Source organism: Ursus americanus, chromosome 28, assembly GCF_024610735.1.
Source record: "Ursus americanus isolate L20-20 chromosome 28, mUrsAme1.1.p, whole genome shotgun sequence".
In the NCBI taxonomy this organism is placed as follows: domain Eukaryota; kingdom Metazoa; phylum Chordata; class Mammalia; order Carnivora; family Ursidae; genus Ursus; species Ursus americanus.
In genome coordinates this window covers 30,759,360-30,778,591 of record NC_142154.1, presented here as the reverse complement: position 1 = coordinate 30,778,591, position 19,232 = coordinate 30,759,360, and the positions used below count along the sequence as shown (strand labels likewise).

Below are 19,232 nucleotides of genomic sequence, written 5' to 3'. Positions count from 1 at the left end.
GCAAGGTCAGTGCACAAAAGATCAATGCTACTGTTATACGCCACCAAGGAAGAGTTTGAAAATGAAATTCCAAAAATCCATTTACAAGACTGTCAAGCACTACTGACGTGAAGTACCTAGGAGTGAACTTACACCTGTTAGCACCTGTACCCTGAAAACTACAGAGCATCGCCGTGAAAAAGACCGGGAGAGAAAGCTAGGCCGTGTTCACACGCTGGAAAACTAACTCTCGTTGACGGAGAAATTCTTTCCAAATAGGTCTACGGATTCCTATCACAAGCCCAACGAGTTCTGGGGTAGAAAGTGACAAGGGTTCTAAAATGTGAGGAAGATAAAGGACTTAGCACGTCCAAGGTGATCTTGAACCAAGTCGAAGGACTTACACTCACGACCTCACTGCAAAGCTTGGCCGGAATAGCAACTACGCGGTACTGGCATCAGGACAGACAGATCAATAAACAGACCTACGCTTACACAGTCATTTTCGATAAAGGCATGAAAGCAATGCAGCGGGAGAAGGAAAGTCCGTGTCAGAACCACCGGGTAGCTGTGTAGAAAAAAGGGAGTCTGATCCCAACCTAACACCAGCCACAAAAAGCCACTCAAAATGGAGTATAGACCGAAGTGTAAAACCTAAAATTGTAACATTCCTAGAAGAAAATAATGAGACTAAGGCACGACAGGAACAGTTCAGGGCTTCAAAAGAGTAACCAGGAAGAAAATGAGTATCTGTCTACAGGCTGCAATATATAAAGAACTCCCACAAATCAATAATAAAACTAACCACCCAAACAACAGTATATACAAAAGGACCCAACTGGAAAAAAAAAAAAAAAAGAGTAGGCAGATTTGGACACTTCACAGATACATGAATGGCTGATAAACATGTAAAAAAAAAATGCTCACTACTCATCATCAGGGAGACGCAAAATGAGACTATGGTATAAATACCACCACGTACCCTTCGGAATGGCTACAATCAAATACGGACACCTCCGAATCTTGGTGCCAATGGAGAAGCCACCAGAACTGTCACACAGCATTGCTGGGAGTAAAATGGTTCAGGCACTTTGGAGTGACGGGAACATTCTGTATCTGGCTAGGCATTTGGGTTAGACAGGCATATGCATTTGTCAAAACTACCAAGTGGTACACTTGACATCTGTGTAGGTCCACGGTAGGAAAATTTTTGCCTACAAGACCCCAGAGTGAAATGTTAAGTTATCATTGTGGTAGCTTTTCAAGGTTTTAAAAGAGTCCTAAAGAGACCCAGAAGATTGCCTGTTCAGTTCGGTACTGGTAACTGACAATGACTAAGCTTTTAAATACGTGCCATGTACTGCGCTAAATATTTTGCACAGCAGTCTCCTCGATCATCAAGAACCCTAAGGGGAGGGACCACCCCGCACCACGTTTTACGGATGAACGAAGTGAGGCTCCATACAGGTAGTACGGCCCTTCATACAATACCTGCCACCTCAACACCCTGCACAGAATGAGGCCCCCCCCCCCCGACTAGCCAGAATAATGCAAACTCAGTCTGCATGATGGAGAGGACGATTTTTGGCCAAATTCTAGTCTCCACAGTGTTTGGTGCGCCGGCGCTTTGCCCTGGGTGTTAAACCATTTCAAGCGAATGTAAGAGTGAGTGCAGGAACATTTGTAGGGAGGCTCATCTCTCACTTTTCTAGTCGGGCGGATGTTCCCACGGGGAAGCCTTTGTAAAATACAGTTCCGAGCTCGGGGGAGAGGCCTGCGGCCACGTGTGCGCTTTCTCCGGTCGGCTCACTTCCACGAAGCCTGTCCCAGGTGCTAGAGTCCCCGCTTCCCAGCAAAGCTTAGCTGCCTTCTCGAAAGCGTGGGACGTTTGGAGGGGCCGTGCACATTCCCAACTCCGTGCAGCTCTGCAAGGAGGAATTCTTGCCCTAAGAGCCTGACGCGTTTTGATACTTTGGTGTTAACCACCGAACTGATTTGGTGACTACAGATACTTCAGGACCCATCTTTTGAAAAACGCTGCTCTACGATATGTGCTGATTTACTGACATCACCACGCGGATGGGAGAACGTGTATGTACTAACAGAGGGCAGAGCAGACGGCGCCGGGACAAAGAAAACGTCCTGCGGGAAACACCCCAGTACTCTCAAAGTCTTGGGTTTACAACGGAAGTTGAGGAGTTACTCTAATTCTTCTTGGGAACACAGAACTCTCTTCTCACTTAGGCCTTTCTGATACAAACAGGCTAGAAGCTCGGTGCTTATTTTAACGGAGCTTGGACACAGAGACTGATGAGGCAGCAGCCAGAAATTTCCTTAATAAGCTACTTGCTTTGAATTTCAAGCTCTAGGCTTAAATTCTCTTTGAAGGAGTGATCAAGCCTTTCCTTCTTACCCGTAGCGGGGAGGGGGAGGTCATACATGCAGAACCTGAGGTAGCTGTGAGGTTCCAGAAGCACCTCTGAGCCAGGTGGGAACTGCCCCCGAACTGGGCGGGCCTGCCGGCAGCTGCCACATTTACACTGCTCTCCGAACAACTGAGAAGGCCCACCGCCCTCTCTCAGACTGCTGTTGGGTGGCTTGGCGACTTGATACTACTGTCTTCTGTCGCCTTAAACCACCAGATGACAGCCCTATCGCCTGGGCTCAGTGCGAGGGACCCAGCGGTGGGGAAGACAAGAGAAACCCCTCAAGAGCAGAGTTAACATCGAACTCATATCCTCGTCAAGATCAGAATGAACAATACTGTATGTGGTTCCGCGGTGGTGCTGGGAGACACGAAATCAACCACACGTGGACTTCGGGTTCCTGAAATGTAAATTGTTTTAATATATTTAAAAGCACACAGAAGTCTCCTTGACTTATAAAAAAATAAATACATACATGACAGATTTATTCATGATCCTGGGGCTCTGAAGAGGTAAAACTTTCTAATGGATGTGCTGTGTCAGAGCAGAACAAACATGATCTGTTACGCACGCAGAAGCATATTCCAGTTGTAAATGCAAACTCCTTCAAGGATCAGAATGAACAAAGATCCGTCTTGCGCGGTGGAAAGCGTGCGCAGAGCCAGCGGACGAGGCTGGGTCCCGGCTCGGTGGGCTCTGACCAGCCAGCCTGCGACCCCAGGTGCCAGGGCAGGGGGCGGAGCCCGGCAGCCCCCAAGGCCGCCCCGCAGGCCAACCAGGCTTCTGAACGCACGCAGAGCCAAGGCCTCCCCCAAAGGCTGCACGAGGCTGTGACCGTGACGCACAGGAGCGATCGTTTTGTCCTGACCTGTGGCTCTGTCTTAAGTTTGAGAGCAGAAGACTCAGAAGGTGTGCTCGCTATTTTCACTGTAACACTGAGTGGAAATCGTGACCCTGCCCAGGAGCGCGGGGCTGAGAGAGAACACGAGACGCTGGCGCTGGGCTTCACTGGAGATGGGAGTACGGCCGCGCGAGCGTGCGCTCCCGCACCGGGCAACGGGGACGTGCTCTCTCCGGCGGACGTGCTCTCCAGAGCCAGCCTGGCCTACACTACTGGACAACGCTGCATAAATGGGGACATGGGCATCAAGTTTTACCCCTGTAACACACAACATAAAAGAAAAATCCAGTCTCGTTAGTAGATAGCTAAATTCTGATTAAAACCTGAAATGTTTTTGCGTAATCATCAATAGGCTGGAATGTATCTGATACGGTTGAATCTGTTGTTTCTTTGGCTATCTTTCAGTTAGATCTAGAAACTGTTTTGACACCCCTCCATCTTTTTTTCCTGTAGTTCTTAAATTGGGTAGCTCTCCTTCAGAAAAATTACCCACAGCCACCTTCCTAGGAGTGAGGACGGGCTTCTGAATAGAAGAGGCCTTCGGCGGAAATGGCATCTCCAAGGCCCACTGTTCGAATGGGATCTTTACACACCAGTACTGGTGTGAAGTGGAAGGATATCCCCTCCCTGTGCCACTCCGCCACTGGCTCGTTGGGGTTTATTACGATCCTCGAGCCCGCCTCCGAATGGGAAGTTGTGAACTCGCGGGGTGCCCGCAGGGACACTCGGCTGGCGTCTATGGTTTCTGTTGCGCAGGCCTGCGTCCCGGCCACGCGGGCTCCCGCGGCCACGGCGGCCAGCTGGTTGGCCCAGTGTCCGTCCACAGTTGCCAGGATGTGGTAGACCAGCGTGTGGAAATGGATCCTGGTGAGGTCCGAGGCTCTGCTTTTACTCCGCCCATGTTCCTTCAAGATCCAGAAGAGGATGTCACTGACCATGCCCACGTCGGGGACGCCATTCCAGGAAGAGAGAGAGGAGTGGGGTCCCGATGCCGCCTGGCTGAGGAACAGCAGCTCCTGCTCGTTCAGCCCCAGGGACGTCACCGCAGGAAAGACCTGCTAACGGAAACACAAAGGACGTCTCTTTCTGATGGACACCCAGCTCCTAAGAGGCCCGAGGACACAGCCCGTGACTACGGTCAGGGAAGGCAGGACGGTGTCTTTCTTCCTTCCCTGGAGACTCCCCGCCCTGGAAGCACGTGCCGGGGAAGTGACGGTCACAGGTCACTGCTTCCGCCATGACACCTCTAACCGCACCTTCATTATCACTTGGGATAATCCCAGAAAGTGGCAGTGACACTGCTGTGGACTCGGTCTTCTGTTTTATTCACTCAAAGGGCAGAGGGGCACCTGCTTCCTATTTCTGTCCATGTGCGCGCCTGAGGCTTTGCACGCCTTCTGGTGGGACGGGGCTCTCGGTCCCCGGACGCCAGCAGGCGCCGTGCCGGGGAAGCAAAGGCCCTGGCAACATGCAGGGCCACGTGGTCCCGTGGACACAATACCAAGAAACGGGGAGGAAGTTTCCTGTTAGAGCTAAGCTCTGTAAGCAGGTGTGGGCTCGGGAAGGCCGTATTTAGTCACACGGTGTGCAAAGGGCACGACGGGAGCCGCTGAGCCGTCTCAGTCTTGAGGGGAGCCACTCTGTCGACCTCACTCTGACTTGGCTCTTCTCCCCTCGGAGCCAGAGAACCGCACACGGGGAATGTGTGAGGGAGAGGTGCCCCCGGAGGGAGGGAGTGTGGAACGGGTGTGTGCATGCGCGCGTGTGTTTGTTATTTGAAACCAGCGGCCCGCACCTTTGCTCATGGGACAGCACCTCCGCTTACGGCACGTGCTGTAAGGCCCGGAGCGGGCGGCCTTGTTTTATCCTGTTCTTACCGTAACCCGCTCAGAGCGGGAGGAATCGCCTCCATTTACCAGATAAAGGGACTGAGGCTCAGAAAGGTTAAACAGATACACAGAAAATAAAATAAACACGGCTTTTTTAAAAAGTGGAAAGCTGACCTTAGAAGAGAAATGCAAATTAAAACCTCTGTTGAGAAACACCAAGTGCAAACCCCACTGTCAACCGCGGACTATGGGTGGTGACTGCCTGTGTGAGTGTGGGACCAGGCGCTCACGGCGGCGACACTGAGGGCGACACTGCGGTCGGCGGGACACCGGCAGTGGGGAAGGCGGTGGCTGTGTGTGGCAGGTACCTGGGAACTCGCCACATGCTACTCACCTTTGCTACAAACTTGAAACTGCCCTAAAAAGTAAAGTCTATTCAAACAACCCACAATTATTCTCAACTATTTTTCACCCATCAGATTGGTCAAAGAATGCGCGTCTCTAATCCCGTTCTGGTGGCAGGTACGAGGAAATGAGCGCTTGTGAAGAGCTCTCGTGCAGGTGAACGGGCCCAGCTCTCGCGAGGGCATCTTGGCAGCACTCAACTTACAAAGGCCTTTCCTGCTCCACCTGGCACCGTGCTCCTGCGAACTCATCACACACGTACCGGCTCACAGGGAAATGAAAGTCATGGACAAAGTTCTCCGCTGCACCTCCGTCTGGGACAGCAAAGGCCAGAAACCAAGATGCCCAAAAAGACGGTGCAGGGGTCTTAACCCGGACCCCCGTGCAGGGTGAAGAACCTGGGGGCCCCGCACGTTCCCTTTCATCACCTGGCTGTGAAAAGATAGCATGCTCCCCAGTGATGACAGAGAAAAGGCCTCCAAAATCCAATCAGTGAGAAAAAGCACCGTGCAGAACAGTCCATATTCAGTACACTGTGCTGTCTTTGGGGGTAAAAGAGACCAGACCTTAAGGATGTACTCCCACATCTGCTTCTGTTTGTACAGTGACTCTGGAGTAAGGATGAAACCAAGAAGATTCCTAACGGCGGGTACAGGTGGTGGGAGGGAGACTTCACTGTGTATCTTAGTATTATTGGGGTTTGAACCAGATGAATATATTACCCATTAAAAAGGTTAAATAATAATACAATAAAAGGTTACATAACTTGCTTAAGTGCATAAAGCTAGAAAGTGGCAAAGCTGGCATTCCAACCCCGGCTTCCAAAGCCTGTGCTGTGAAGCACGTGCTCCTGGGTCTGCTCACCGCTGCCATCCAGGGGCAGGAGTCCAACACCTGGCTGCCCGGTGGTGAGGGAGTGAAGCTCCCCCAAAGTTCCTCTCCTCTGAGCTTCCGGAAGTTCAACTGAAAGCAGCTAAGCTGGGCCTTCCGTTTTCTCCTTTGGGTGCGACCACAAAAACCATTCATGTCCAACTTCTCCATTCCAGGAGAAACGGGACGCTGCCGTATTTCTAACCCAGTAGGAGATCCTGTTCCAGAACGGCCCTGGCTCCTTATCTGGATCTCCGTGGACCCAGGTCTGAGTGATAGATCACCCACACCTCAGTGAGCCGGCCCCTGAGCCCCAAGAGCTGGCCCCACTGGACAAGGGTGCTTCTCTGCGAGGCCCCCCGGGCTGAGGGCCCCAGAAGGCCGCACATGCCGCCCCCGTGGTTACCTGATGCACGATGCTCCTCATGAGCTCCTTGTTGGTCATGCTGGCCAGCTCGAGGTGAACTGGAATGCCAGTGGGGAGGTCGGAAATGGAGGTCACGACCTGCCAGGAGAAGAGCGCAGTGGTGCCATTAGAAACAGAGCTCACACGAGAGGGAAGAACGGGTCAAGGCCAAGAGGCGGTGCCTTCGGTCACTGCCTTTTTTGCATCATGACGAAAGCTCTAAGCCCTGGGGTCACCACAGCCTCCAGACGAGGGACGCTCTTGTGGACATGGAGGCGCCGGGGTCACAGACCCTGGGGACCAAGAAGCACCCCTGTGCGCTCGGGGGGCAGCCTATTCCTGGGGGCCTACCCCGAGGAACCGCAGCACAGCGGATGTGAAGAAACACGACACACGACACAGAGCACGCAGACCACACACACGGCGGCTGGAGCCACACGCAGCGTAGCGCGGGGTGCAGAGGCTCAGGCAAGAGGAAGCTCCACCCTGTCCTGCTCACGCCTGCGCCCGGGGGAGTACCGGGACCGAGGACCAGGCAGCACGAGCTGCAGACGCCAAGAGCGGTGGGAACCTGAGGACAACCGCTAGCCGAGGTCAGCGAGAGTCCGTGACGGTGCTATTACCTCCAAGAGCCTCTTCCTCTGGAGCTCCTTGCTCTGTCCCTCCATCATGTGCAATCCCGAGAGGACCACCAGGTCTGGCTGAAACTCCTCCAGGCTAGACACAAACACTTCCAGCATATTCATGGCCCCGTTGGAGAGGTCGTGGGAGAAGATGAATCGGTTGGCATGGGGAGCTTTTAACTGGCCCCACTCCTCCCCTAGAAAAGCCCAGTCAACACAATGGGAAGAAAAGGAAGAGGCTTTAAGTCTCCTAGCTGTGGGGGCTGGAGGGGGCCTCACTGGAGCCCCGGCTCTGGGCAGGCTGGCTTCCGGCCGAGGGGAGCCCAGCTACGATGGCCTAGCCAAGCACGGCGCTGCATCCAGGAGGATGGTGGTCAGTAAAGAGACAAATCAACCAGACCCCAACCCCAGCCCAACAAAACAACAAACACAGCATGGGCGCTCTATGCCTTTGTCAACGGGCTGCCAATGAGTCCCAGGAGAGCTCTACTGCTGGCTGAGCTCTCACATACAGGATGCCTGTGTTCCTTCCCGGTTACAGAGCACAACCTCCAAATACCAGCATCCAGTGCACACCGTGCACGTCCCTCCATACGGACACGCTACCTTTCTCGAAGCACTTCCCACCTCACAGCCGGGCCCCGAGCACCTTTCATGCAGCTGGGACCCACGGAGGCTGGAATTCCACGAGTTAAGCTGACTGCAGCCCCACCTCCCCGCTGCCCACTCGTGCTTCCCCGGCATTTGATCCAGAAACTACCAGCGTCTGGCTGCTCCAGCCTCCTCTGAGCGAGCTGCTTTGGAATAACGCCTGCTCGAGACCAAGTTCAAGTGCTACTTCCTCCCGAGGTGGCTGCTGCTGAGGTGCATTTTCCCTGCTTCGAGCACCCACAGGTTTCCCTTCACGTGGTTTGGGGAATATCGTTTTGCTCTGAGCTATGTCTTCTACGGTTCTGAAAAAGGATTCAAGCTTACGCCATTACTAAACTTTTCACGCACGTGCGCCACATCTCCCCAGACAGACCGCCAGTTCTTCGACGGGAACACTGTCCGTCTCCGATGCTCAAAGTACCCGGCACAGGCCCGCAGGGAGGGCCCGCTCAGCATCTCCCCAACTGAGCCGGTCCGAGGGAGGCTACGCCCACCCTTGGCTGGGTCTTCTGGTGGGGGGAGCAGGTGGGGATCTCCACCCACAGGACTGGCTCTCCCCACAGGCCCTGCGTCAGAATCTCCTGGGGAGCTGAGTTTTCAACGTGCAGGCGGTGAGGCCCACCGAAGGAGATCCTGATGAGCACGTGGGTGGAGAACTACCCGCGCAGACCCCACAGCGGCCAAGCATTTGAGAGGCGTGTGCTGTGGCCGGGAGTCCTAAAGCAGGGCAGGTGGCAGAGGCCTCCCCCGGTTCTCCTGATGAAGCCTCACCACACTCTTTCTTCTCCCGAGGCTTGGCAGCAAATCTTGAAACTCAGTCAGCGCAAGGGCCACCTGGGCTCTGCAACTGCTTAGATGACTCCCCCTGCCCCCCAGCCAGCATGGAGGTGCTTCCGGAGACCGAGGGGCAAGGATTTAGGATCCGGGTTTATACGGCTTTCCCTCCAAGTAAAGAATCCATGTCATTTACAAAATTAGAGTTCATACACTGAAAGCTAGTTTTTCACTGGTTTCTATCATAGTTACTGGACATTCCCTCAGAAAGCTTTTCCCCAAGGCAGACAAACCACAGCAGAGGGTTTCCTCATACTGCAGGCTGACTTGCTAACTGCCGCCAGCAAACTGTCCTTCCTACAACAGGCCTCTCTGAACAGAAGCCTTGCCTCTCCATGGGGAGTGTGCGTGCGTGCGCCGGGCTTACTCTGGACCAAGGATCACGACTGCCAGAGCCCACCTTTCCTCTACCGTGAGTTCACTTTACTGAATCCAGTCCTCTGAAAAACATTTTATATGTGGGTCATTTACATAAAAATCTATGAAAGCAGAAAAAGACATTTCCTATTTACTAAACCCCAACACCATGGTTATGTTGGTTACAATGCCACATTCCTTTAATTCCTGGTCCATGTCTTATCATTTGTCCAAAGAAAACACCCAATAATGGTCCACACCGCTGAGTGCAACACTCCGACCCTGTTTTATCTCCAAAGACCCAAAGTGAGGGCGGCCCCCCCTGCGAAGCCTTTCCCAACTCTGCCAACCCCAGCAGACTCGGCTGCTTCTTCCCCTGGGCCACTGTTGGTACCTCTTAAGGACGGGGCACATGATTTTGTAATCATCTGCTCAAGAGCCCATGCCCTGCAGTGAGCTGTGAGCTGAGCACAGGGCCCGCGCCTTCTGTCACCAGCTGGTCCTGCCTCACACCGTCCCCGCATGCAGCGTGTGAACAAATGAATGAGCAAAGAACAAGCGAATGAGAGGAAAGACTGAGGACTTCGATGGCCTGTGACAACAAAGAATATGGGTATGACTCCAAATCCAACATCTTCCCCACCGACAAGACTCCGCGCAAGGGGAGAAATCCACATCAGAGTCCTCCCGAGGGCAGGACCTGGGACTGCCCCTCCCGGAGCGAAGCTGCTGAGAAGCGCCTGACTTCCGCAGGAGAGCCACGCGGCATTCCAAGTAAATGAATCTCCTCAGGGAGAAAGTGAGAGAGGCAAAATAAATAGGCCTCTGCAAGGCAAAGACAAGGAGGGACGTGGAGAGCTGCTCCCTGGCTGTTCCCACGGGACACAGGACATGGAGCGAGCGGCCTGAGAAGCGAACCGACTGGAACGCAGACAGGGAGAGCCTGGAACCTCAAAAACCCCGTTCTCACAGAGCTCGGAAAGTGTTTCTCCGAGCAGTCCCTCCTCTCCATTTACCGTCCTGCCCTTCGGCCACTAGGTCAGCAAAACCCGTGTGTGACTCAGTGGGTCCCCAGCCCAAAGCCTGAAAGCAAGCTTCCCTGGGCCAGTCTGGCAGGGGAAAAGGAAGAAACCATCAGTGACGAATCCTCTATGGGAATTTATTCATCTATGTTTGAGAGAAGCTGGGGATGGATTTCTGTGAAGACAAGTGATCTGAGGGCTTCTGCCACCAGACTAGGTTCCCTCCAGGGGTCAGTGAAAATGTAACTTCACGTAAAATTTCATGGGAGGCCTTGCTTTGTACTAACAAAAATAGGCATAAAAAAGAAAAACTAAAGTGTGGGGTTTATAAAACCAAGGATGGAGACAGTCTCCTTTCAAGACAAGCTGTGCCGTCTGCTTACCTCCACACGAGGCACAGCTGTCAAATCCGACAGCAAAACCAGGTTGAAGAGAGCAGTCTCTCCGCCCTGCAGTCACCAGGGAAGACGATAGAAACCAGAACCAGGAAGGTCCCCAGGTCATGAGGTGAGCGCCGGCAGGGTGCAGGGAGAGGAATCTGGAACTGGCGGCAGCAGCACCTCCAAGGCACATCTTTAGCTCTCCTAGACCCTTCCAGTCAACGGTCCTGTTCATGCCTTTCACTGAAGGAGCTCACGGTGCTTCTGAACCCTTACCACAATCTTCAAGCAGTAAGAACTATCATCGTGAGTTTCTGAGAAACTCAAAACTTGCGTATCATTAAATGTGAACTGCCTACTGCAACGTTCTGTCCATATGTTCAGACCAAGCGCTTCCGAACTTCCTGATTCCAATAAGCACCCAAACGAGAACCAGAGACAGACAATTCTTTTTTTCCGCACAGAGAAAAACGTAGCTTTCAAGAAGCGCTCTAGTTCCTATCGCACACTAATTACTCTAGTAGGTGAGGTTCCCTTCATCGACTTGGAAGCAGTTCACCGAAGCCTATTAAAGTGGAGCTTTAAGGGACCAATTAGTCTGTTGAGATGCTGGAGGCTTTAACTTGAGTTAATAATGTGTTGAGTCAGAAATTCAAGAGTCTGAGTTCTGAGCAGAGGAAAGAGACCACAGCAAATATGCAGAATTAAATAAACAGAGTCAAAATATGTTTAGGCAGTTAGGATTCTCTAGGAATCAGAACTGTAGTCTCTGAGACACACAATCCGCTGGGAGACGCCGGAGGGGCTGGATTTGGACTGATGAACCCTGGCACGCTGTATAATGGGAAATAATGTGAGTGTCGCTACGTACAAACACTTCCACACCCAACGGAAAATAAAATGCTTCAAAGGAAGTTTGCCAGAGGCCTGGAATCAATCCCAACCAGCTTGGAACAGTTGGCCAGAAAAGCCCGGGGCAGAATCCAGCACAGCGCTGAACAGATGTTTACCTGCCCTTCTCTTTCCTTAGTAATACAGAAAAACTTTGTATGTGTGTGTTTAACACATTTTCATTTTTACTCAAGATGCCGGTTTTCCTAGAGCCTAATTTCTCTTGGGTTCAGATCAGTTCTGTCTGTAGATCCTGGAATTTTCTTCACTGTTCTAATACTCTCTACTCTTGAGACCATGGCCAGTATCAGCTCAGCAGAAGTGAGAGGAAATCTTCAGTAAGGCAAGAAAGGGTCCTGCCAACTCACAAAGATCAGCTGCGACCAGTCACACCCCAATCTGACAACACGGTCCCCTGTCCGGTCTCACACCGTTACTTACTCATTGCTCTTACCTGCTTGATATTCTAAAATTAGGTGGAACTCATCCACTTCCTGCAATGACTGTGGAGGAACAAATACGTTATCGTCAAGAAGTTCATGCAGCTTTGGACCAACTGGACCGCAAAGAAGAACCTGGAGACAAGATATAGGAAATCTATCAGGAGACCTGTCCCTTTCCCCATAGAACCTATACAGTAACCGAAAAGGTACATCCACGCCACTTCTATGCATTTCAACAAAAAACTGACACCCCAATCTAATTTTAAAGGCTTTTGGTCTGGAGGTCTGTAGCAGAGGGGCTATTAGCAGGGCTTGGGCCTCTGGAGGGAATGGCCACCAGAAATGCGGGGCTGACAAAAACCCGAGTCATACCTGTTAGATACCTACGTAGCTGTGGGATCTCATACACTCTTCAAGTGACTGAATATTTGTGTCTTCCGCCAAATTCCAATGTTGAAGCCTAACTGCCAGTGTGACAGTATTTGGAAATAGTGCTTTTAGGAGGTAATTAAGGTCAAATGAGGTCATATGGGTGGGGCCCTAATCCAGGAGGACTGGTGGCCTCATAAGAAAGGGAAAAGGGAGAGAGAGAGAGAGAGAGAGATCTCTTTCCAAATATACCCACTGAAGATAAGGCCACGTGAGGACACACCAGAAGGTGGCTGCAAGCCAGGAAAGAAGCCCTCACCAGAAACTGGACCCTGTTGGAACCCTGACCTTGAACTTCCCGGGCTCAGAACTGTGACAGAATAAACTTGTGTTGCTGAAGCTGCCCAGCTCATGGCATTTCGTTATTGCGGCTGTCGAAGCAAACGAAGACACATCCCGCCCCCACTTTCTTTACTCACTCATCCTACGTAGGCAAACAGTTACGGCCCGTTGTCTGCTCGGAGCTGCCAGATGAAAACAATTCTGCTTGAATTTTACACAGTATAGAAAAGAGCCTCAGGGTCACAATATGCCGCCCCCCCAATCACAGGCCCTAATTTGTGGGATCAAGCTCCCTACTGTACTTGGCTGTTATGTGAGCTGGAGAGCCTTCCAGAGATGGGAATTAAAGAGCACCTCGATTCAGCAAATTGGAGGGGAGGTGCTCTGAAACTTTCCCTAAACCTTTTCTTCAATTCCAACCCGGGCCTCTCCCTGGCTTTTCCTTCTAGAAGTCATCTCACATCTACTGCTGTTCCTCAGTTCCAACCAGCTGCTGCCCCTGCCACCCCAGCTCCGGACCCCACTCACAGCCAGGCCAACGTGCTCCACGCCACAAACAGTGAGGGCTCGGACAGGGACACGAAGGAACGTCCTCAGAGACAGTCAACACCACTTCGGATTTAATATGCCCCACCCAGAAACTTCAAAAGGCATTCTACTTGCTAATTAACTGCGTGTCTGTACAGCTCCCGCTTTACTTCTTTTCTCTAATTCCTGGCCAGAACTTCAGCCTCCAAGATGAGAGACCACGGGCCAAATTTACTCTCCTGCCCCAAACAGCAACAGAGACAGACAAGGTATATGAAACAATGGTTTTTACAACATTTGGACACAACAACAAAGGACAGTGATCCCTAACAGGAAAAAAAAAACCGAACTGAGTTAAGACCTACAAATGCCGCAAATTACGGTAAAGGAGTCCCCAGATACACAAAATATGAAAGAGTTCATCGTCAGTAGACCCAGACTATAAGAAATGTTAAAGGAAATCCTTCAGGTAGAAGTTAAATGATACCAGATGGAAATAAAGATCTAAACAAAGGAATGGGGGCACCAGAAACGGTAACTCTGGGTAAGTACATAGGATCTTTCTCTTATTATTTAAATCTCTTTAAAAGATAATCAACTGTTTAAAGAGCAATATTAACAACCCAGGATGAGGTTTATGACACACACACAGAAGTAAACCGTATGACAACAATGCTATAAAGACCAGAGAAGACAAATGGAAGCACCTACTTACTATCAAGTCCTTAGATCATACAGGAGATATGGTATCACTGACACCAGATCGTGATGGCTAAAAACGTGCACTACGGATCTTAAAGCAACCACTAATAACAAAGAGTTATAGCTAATAAGCCAGAAGATAATATGAAAGCACAGAAAGTCAAAAGAGTGCAGAAAAAGAGGAAAAAGGGAAGATAAAGAGGTGGGACAAACAGAAAACAAAGAGCAAGATGTCAGACTTAGACCTAATCTAATCTATTAACAGACACATCCAGTACAAATGGCCTAAACAGCCCAATTAAAGGAGACTGTCAAAGTGAATTAAAAAGCAAGCCCCAAATATATGCTGCCTACAAGATATGCATTATTTCTTAATTATGAAATCTAAGTCACCATTTTATTTACTTTGAAACAAACTAGTATGTTGTTGTTTTTATCTGGACATATTATTACTACTATCATTTTAATTTATTTTTTATTGAAGTAAAGCTGACATACAACGTTACATTAGTTAAGTGCACGATACAGTGATGCAACAAGTCTATGTTATGCTGTGCTCACCACTAGGGTAGCTACCCCTGCCTCCACACGACACTGGAACAATACCACTGACTAGCATAGCATTCCCTATGCTGCACCCTTCATCCCCATGACTTTTTCATTCCATAACTGGACACCTGTACCTCCCACTCCCCTTCATCCATTTTGCCCATCCTCCCACTGCCCTAAAAATGCATTTTAAATATAAAGACACCAATAGGTTAAAACGGAAAAATGGAAAAAGATGTCACACTGACACTAATCAAAAGAAAGCTACAATGGCAATTTTAATCAAAACAGATTTCAGAGTAAAGAAGATTATGAAATGATTTTCTTTATCTCTGGCAATGATAAAGAGGTCAAGTCATGGAAAGGATATAACAATCATAAATGGTTAGGTATGCACTTAATGACAGGGCCTAAAAACACATGAAGCACAAAGTTACAGAACTGTAAGGGAAATAGGTAGGTCCACAACTATAGATGAGGACGTTAATACTTGCCTATCAATAACTGATAAATCAAATGGACACAAAATCAGTAAGAAAACAGAAGACCTAAACAACACTACCAACCAACTTGGCCTGACATTTACAGAACATTCCATCTAGGGGCGCCTGGGTGGCACAGCGGTTAAGCGTCTGCCTTCGGCTCAGGGCGTGATCCCGGTGATCTGGGATCGAGCCCCACATCAGGCTCTTCTGCTATGAGCCTGCTTCTTCCTCTCCCACTCCCCCTGCTTGTGTTCCCTCTCTCGCTGGCTGTCTCTATCTCTGTCAAATAAATAAATAAAAAATCTTTAAAAAAAAAAAAAAAAAAAAAAAGAACATTCCATCTAACACCATCACACTATACGTGCTTTTCAAGTGCACAAAGAACTTTACTAAGATTAGAAGTGCCTGGGTGCCTCAGTTGGTTAAGTGTCTGCCTTTGGCTCAGGTCATGATCTCAGGGTCCTGGGACTGGGCTCTCTGCTCGGCAGGGAGTCTGCTTCTCCCTCTCCCTCTGCACACCCCCCCATTCTCCATGGCATGCATGCGCTTGCTCTCTCTCTCAAATACATAAATAAAAATCAAAAAAAAAAAAAAAGAACTTTACTAAGATATACCATATTCTAGGTCATAAAAAAAAGTCTCAATAAATTTAACAGGCATCAGAGAAGCATATTCTCTGACCACGATGTAATTAAAATAGAAATCATTAGCAGAAAGGTATCTGGAAACACCCCCAAGTATTTAGAAATGAGTTCACACACTTATAAATAGTTCATGGAAGGGCTATCAAACAGCCCATCTCAAGAAATCACAGGGTTATTAGCACTTTGAATTGAATGAAAAGAAAACTACAAGGTATAAACATCTGTGGGATGCCTCTATGGAGGTACTTAAGGGGAAATTTATAGCACTAAACACCTGTATCAGAAAATAAAGTCTCAAATCAATGACCTCAGCTTCTACCTTAAACTAGAAAAAGAGCAAGTTAAACAACATGAACAAAACTAATGAAATACAAAAGAGAAAAACAATAGAGAAAAATCAATGAAACCTAAAGCTAATTATTTATTGCAAAGATCAGCAAAATTGGTAAAACTCTAAGCAAACTGATGGGGGGGGCGGAGATCACAGGGGAAGTTGCAGAGATGAAAGATCACGAGCCCACCTCCTCCCACAGACACGCCGAGCTGCAGCAACATATGGAGCGACTCTCTCTGAGAACCACCTGAAGACCAGCAAAACACCTCTTCCACACCGAAGACGGGAAGAGAAAGACATACTGGGAAGGGCAGAGGGCACAGAGTCTGGCTGGGAACCAAACCCCCGGCGTCCTGACCCACAAGTGGGAGGGATATCACAGGTGTGGAGGCCCTCCCTGAGGGGTTCAAAACCTACACCGGGCAGCCCCTGCCCTAGAGATCTGCACTGGCAAGAGGAGCCTCTATGATGTCTGGCTTTGAAAATCTCCTGATAGAGTTCAATTTAATTAATGGTCATAGAGATGTTCACTGAACTTGGGAATGGATGAACTCAGTGCAAACTTCAACAAACAGACAGAAAATATAAAGAAGAGCTAATCAGAGCTGAGCAATAATTGCAATGAAAAATACACCAGAGGGAATCGACAGCAGATTGGAGGATGCAGAAGAATGGATCAGTGCTCTGGAAGGCAGGTAGTAGAAACCATCCAAACTGAACCGCAAAAGAAAGAAGAACGAAAAAAATGAGGACAGATTAAGGGACATCTGGGACAGTGTCAAGAGAAATAACATTAGCATTATAGGGGTCTCAGACAAAGGGACAGAAAACTTATTTGAAGACGTAACACTGAAAACTTCTCCAGCCTGGGGGAGGAAACAGACAGCCAGGTCCAGGAAGCACAGAAACCCCCAACAAGATGAAGCCAAGGAGTTCCCCACCAATACACATAATAATTAAAACGTCAAAAATTAAAGAGAAAAATCTTTAAAAAGCAGCAGGAGAAAACAACTAGTTATGCACAAAGGAACACCTATAAGACTACTGGCTGATTTTTCAGCAGAAACTTTGCAGGCCAGAAAGGAGTCATATGATACACTCAAAGTGGTGAAAGGAAAACACCTATGACCAGAGATACCAAGGATATGGTACCCTGCAGAACTGCCATTCAGAAATGGAGCGATAAAGAGTTTCCCAGACAAACAACAGTTGAAAGGAGTTCACTACCACTAAACTGACCTTATAAGAAATGTTAAAAGACTTCTTTAAACAGAAATGAAGAGGCCATAACTAGAAGAAAATTATGAAAGAAACAATCTCACTGGTAAAAGCAAACATACAGTAAGGCGGTAGATCAGTCACTTACAAAGTTGGTGTGAAGGTTAACAGACAAGAGTAAAATCAACTAAATCTATAAAAACTAGTTAAGAGACACATAAAAATTTTTAAAATGTAAAATATGATGCCAAATAAATAAAACATGGGGGAGGGGGAGTAAAAATATAGTGCTTTTAAAATGCGTCCAACCATCAACTTAAAATAGACTGACTACTATATACGTGGGATGTTCCATACGAACCTCATGAACCGCAAACCGAAACCTACAACAGATACACAAAAAATAAAGCAATCCAAGCACAACACTAAAGAAAGCCATCAAATCACAAGAGAGCAAAAGAACAGAGAAGAACTACAAAAACAACCAGAAAACAACTAACAAAATGGCAATAAACACATACCTATCAATAATTACTTCAAATATAAATGCACTAAATGCTCCCATCAGAAGACACAAGGTGACTGAATGGATGAAAACACCAGAACCATCAATACGCTGCCTACAAGAGACTCACTTCAGCCCTAAAGATAAATACAAACTGAAAGTGAAGGGATGGAAAAAGATATTCCATGCATATGGAAACAAAAAAAGCTGGAGTAGCAATATTAAATGAGATAAAATAGACTTTAAAACGAAGACTATCATGAGACAAAGAAGGGCATTACATAATGATAAAGGGGCCAATCCCACAAGAGGATTTAACAATTATAAATACCTATGCACCCAACATAGGAGACCTAAATATATAAAGCAAATATTAACAGACATAAAGGGAGAAATTGACAGTAATACAATAACAGTAAAGGATTTTAACACCCCACTTACATCAACGGATAGATGACCCCAACCAAAAATCATAAGGAAAGTGGCTTTGAATGACAAATTAGACCAGGTGGACTTAACACATATATACAGAACATTCCACCTATAAATAGCAGAATACACATTCTTTTCAAGTGCATATGGAACATTCTCCAGGATAATTCATATGTTAGGCCACAAAACAAGTCTCAATCAATTTAAGAAGACCAAAATCACATCAAGCATCTTTTCAGACTACAACGGTATGATAACTGGAAATCCATTCCAAGAAAAAAAGTGGAAAAAAACAACCACTGTGGAGGCAAAACAACATGCTACTAAACAACCAATGAGTCAACAAAGAAATCAAAGAGGAAATTAAAAAAAATACCTTGAGATGAATGAAAATGGAAACACAGTATTTTAAAATCTTTGAGGCACAGCAAAAGCAGTTCTAAGAAGGAAGTTTACAGCAATACAGCCTACATCAAGAAATAAGAAAAACTCAAATAAACAATTAAACATTGACCTAAAGGAACTAGAAAAAGGATAATAAACAAATCCCAAAGCAGAAGGAAGGAAATGATACCAAAGAGCAGAGCAGAAATAAATGAATAGAGACTAAAAGAACAACAGAAAAGACCAGTAAAACTAAGGATTAGTTCTCTGAAAAGGGAGAAGTGATAGACTTTTAACCAGAGTTATCAAGAAAAAAAGAGGGGACTCAAATCAATAAAACCAGAAATGAAAGAGAAGTGTCACAGCTGACACCACAGAAATACAAAGGATTATGAGACTACTATGAAAAATTATGTGCCAACAAATTAGAAGAAACGGACAAATTCCTGGAAACTATCTTCCAAGAGTGAAACAGGAAGAAACAGAAAGCCTGAACAGACCAATTACTAGTAATGAAATTAAATCAGTAATCAAAATACTTCCAACAAACAAAAGTCCAGGATCAGAGGACTTCACAGGTGAATTCTACCAAACATTTAAAGAACAGTTGTAATCTCTTTCTCAAACTATTAAAAAAAAGAGAGAGAGAGAAAGAAAGGAACATGTCCAAAGTAATTCTACCAGGCCAAAGACACTGATACCAAAACCAAAGACACTATAAAA

The 19,232-nt window shown here is 47.9% G+C and overlaps 1 protein-coding gene across 2 annotated transcripts in view; it reads right to left on the bottom strand.

Moving 5' to 3' along the window:
- Nucleotides 1-2,802: 2,802 nt before the first annotated feature.
- ADPGK (ADP dependent glucokinase) overlaps nucleotides 2,803-19,232 on the bottom strand; it is a 34,268-nt gene continuing 17,838 nt past the window's right edge. Inside the window, exons 4-7 of one of the 2 annotated variants that reach the window (XM_045795262.2) lie at nucleotides 12,029-12,149; nucleotides 7,440-7,636; nucleotides 6,817-6,915; nucleotides 2,803-4,364 (exon numbers count right to left, since the gene is read on the bottom strand). In XM_045795262.2, coding sequence (XP_045651218.1) covers nucleotides 3,810-4,364; nucleotides 6,817-6,915; nucleotides 7,440-7,636; nucleotides 12,029-12,149 — 972 coding nt within the window. In that variant the 3' untranslated portion in view covers nucleotides 2,803-3,809. The remainder of the gene's footprint in view (nucleotides 4,365-6,816; nucleotides 6,916-7,439; nucleotides 7,637-12,028; nucleotides 12,150-19,232) is intronic. The other variant, XM_045795263.2, reaches the window with a different exon arrangement.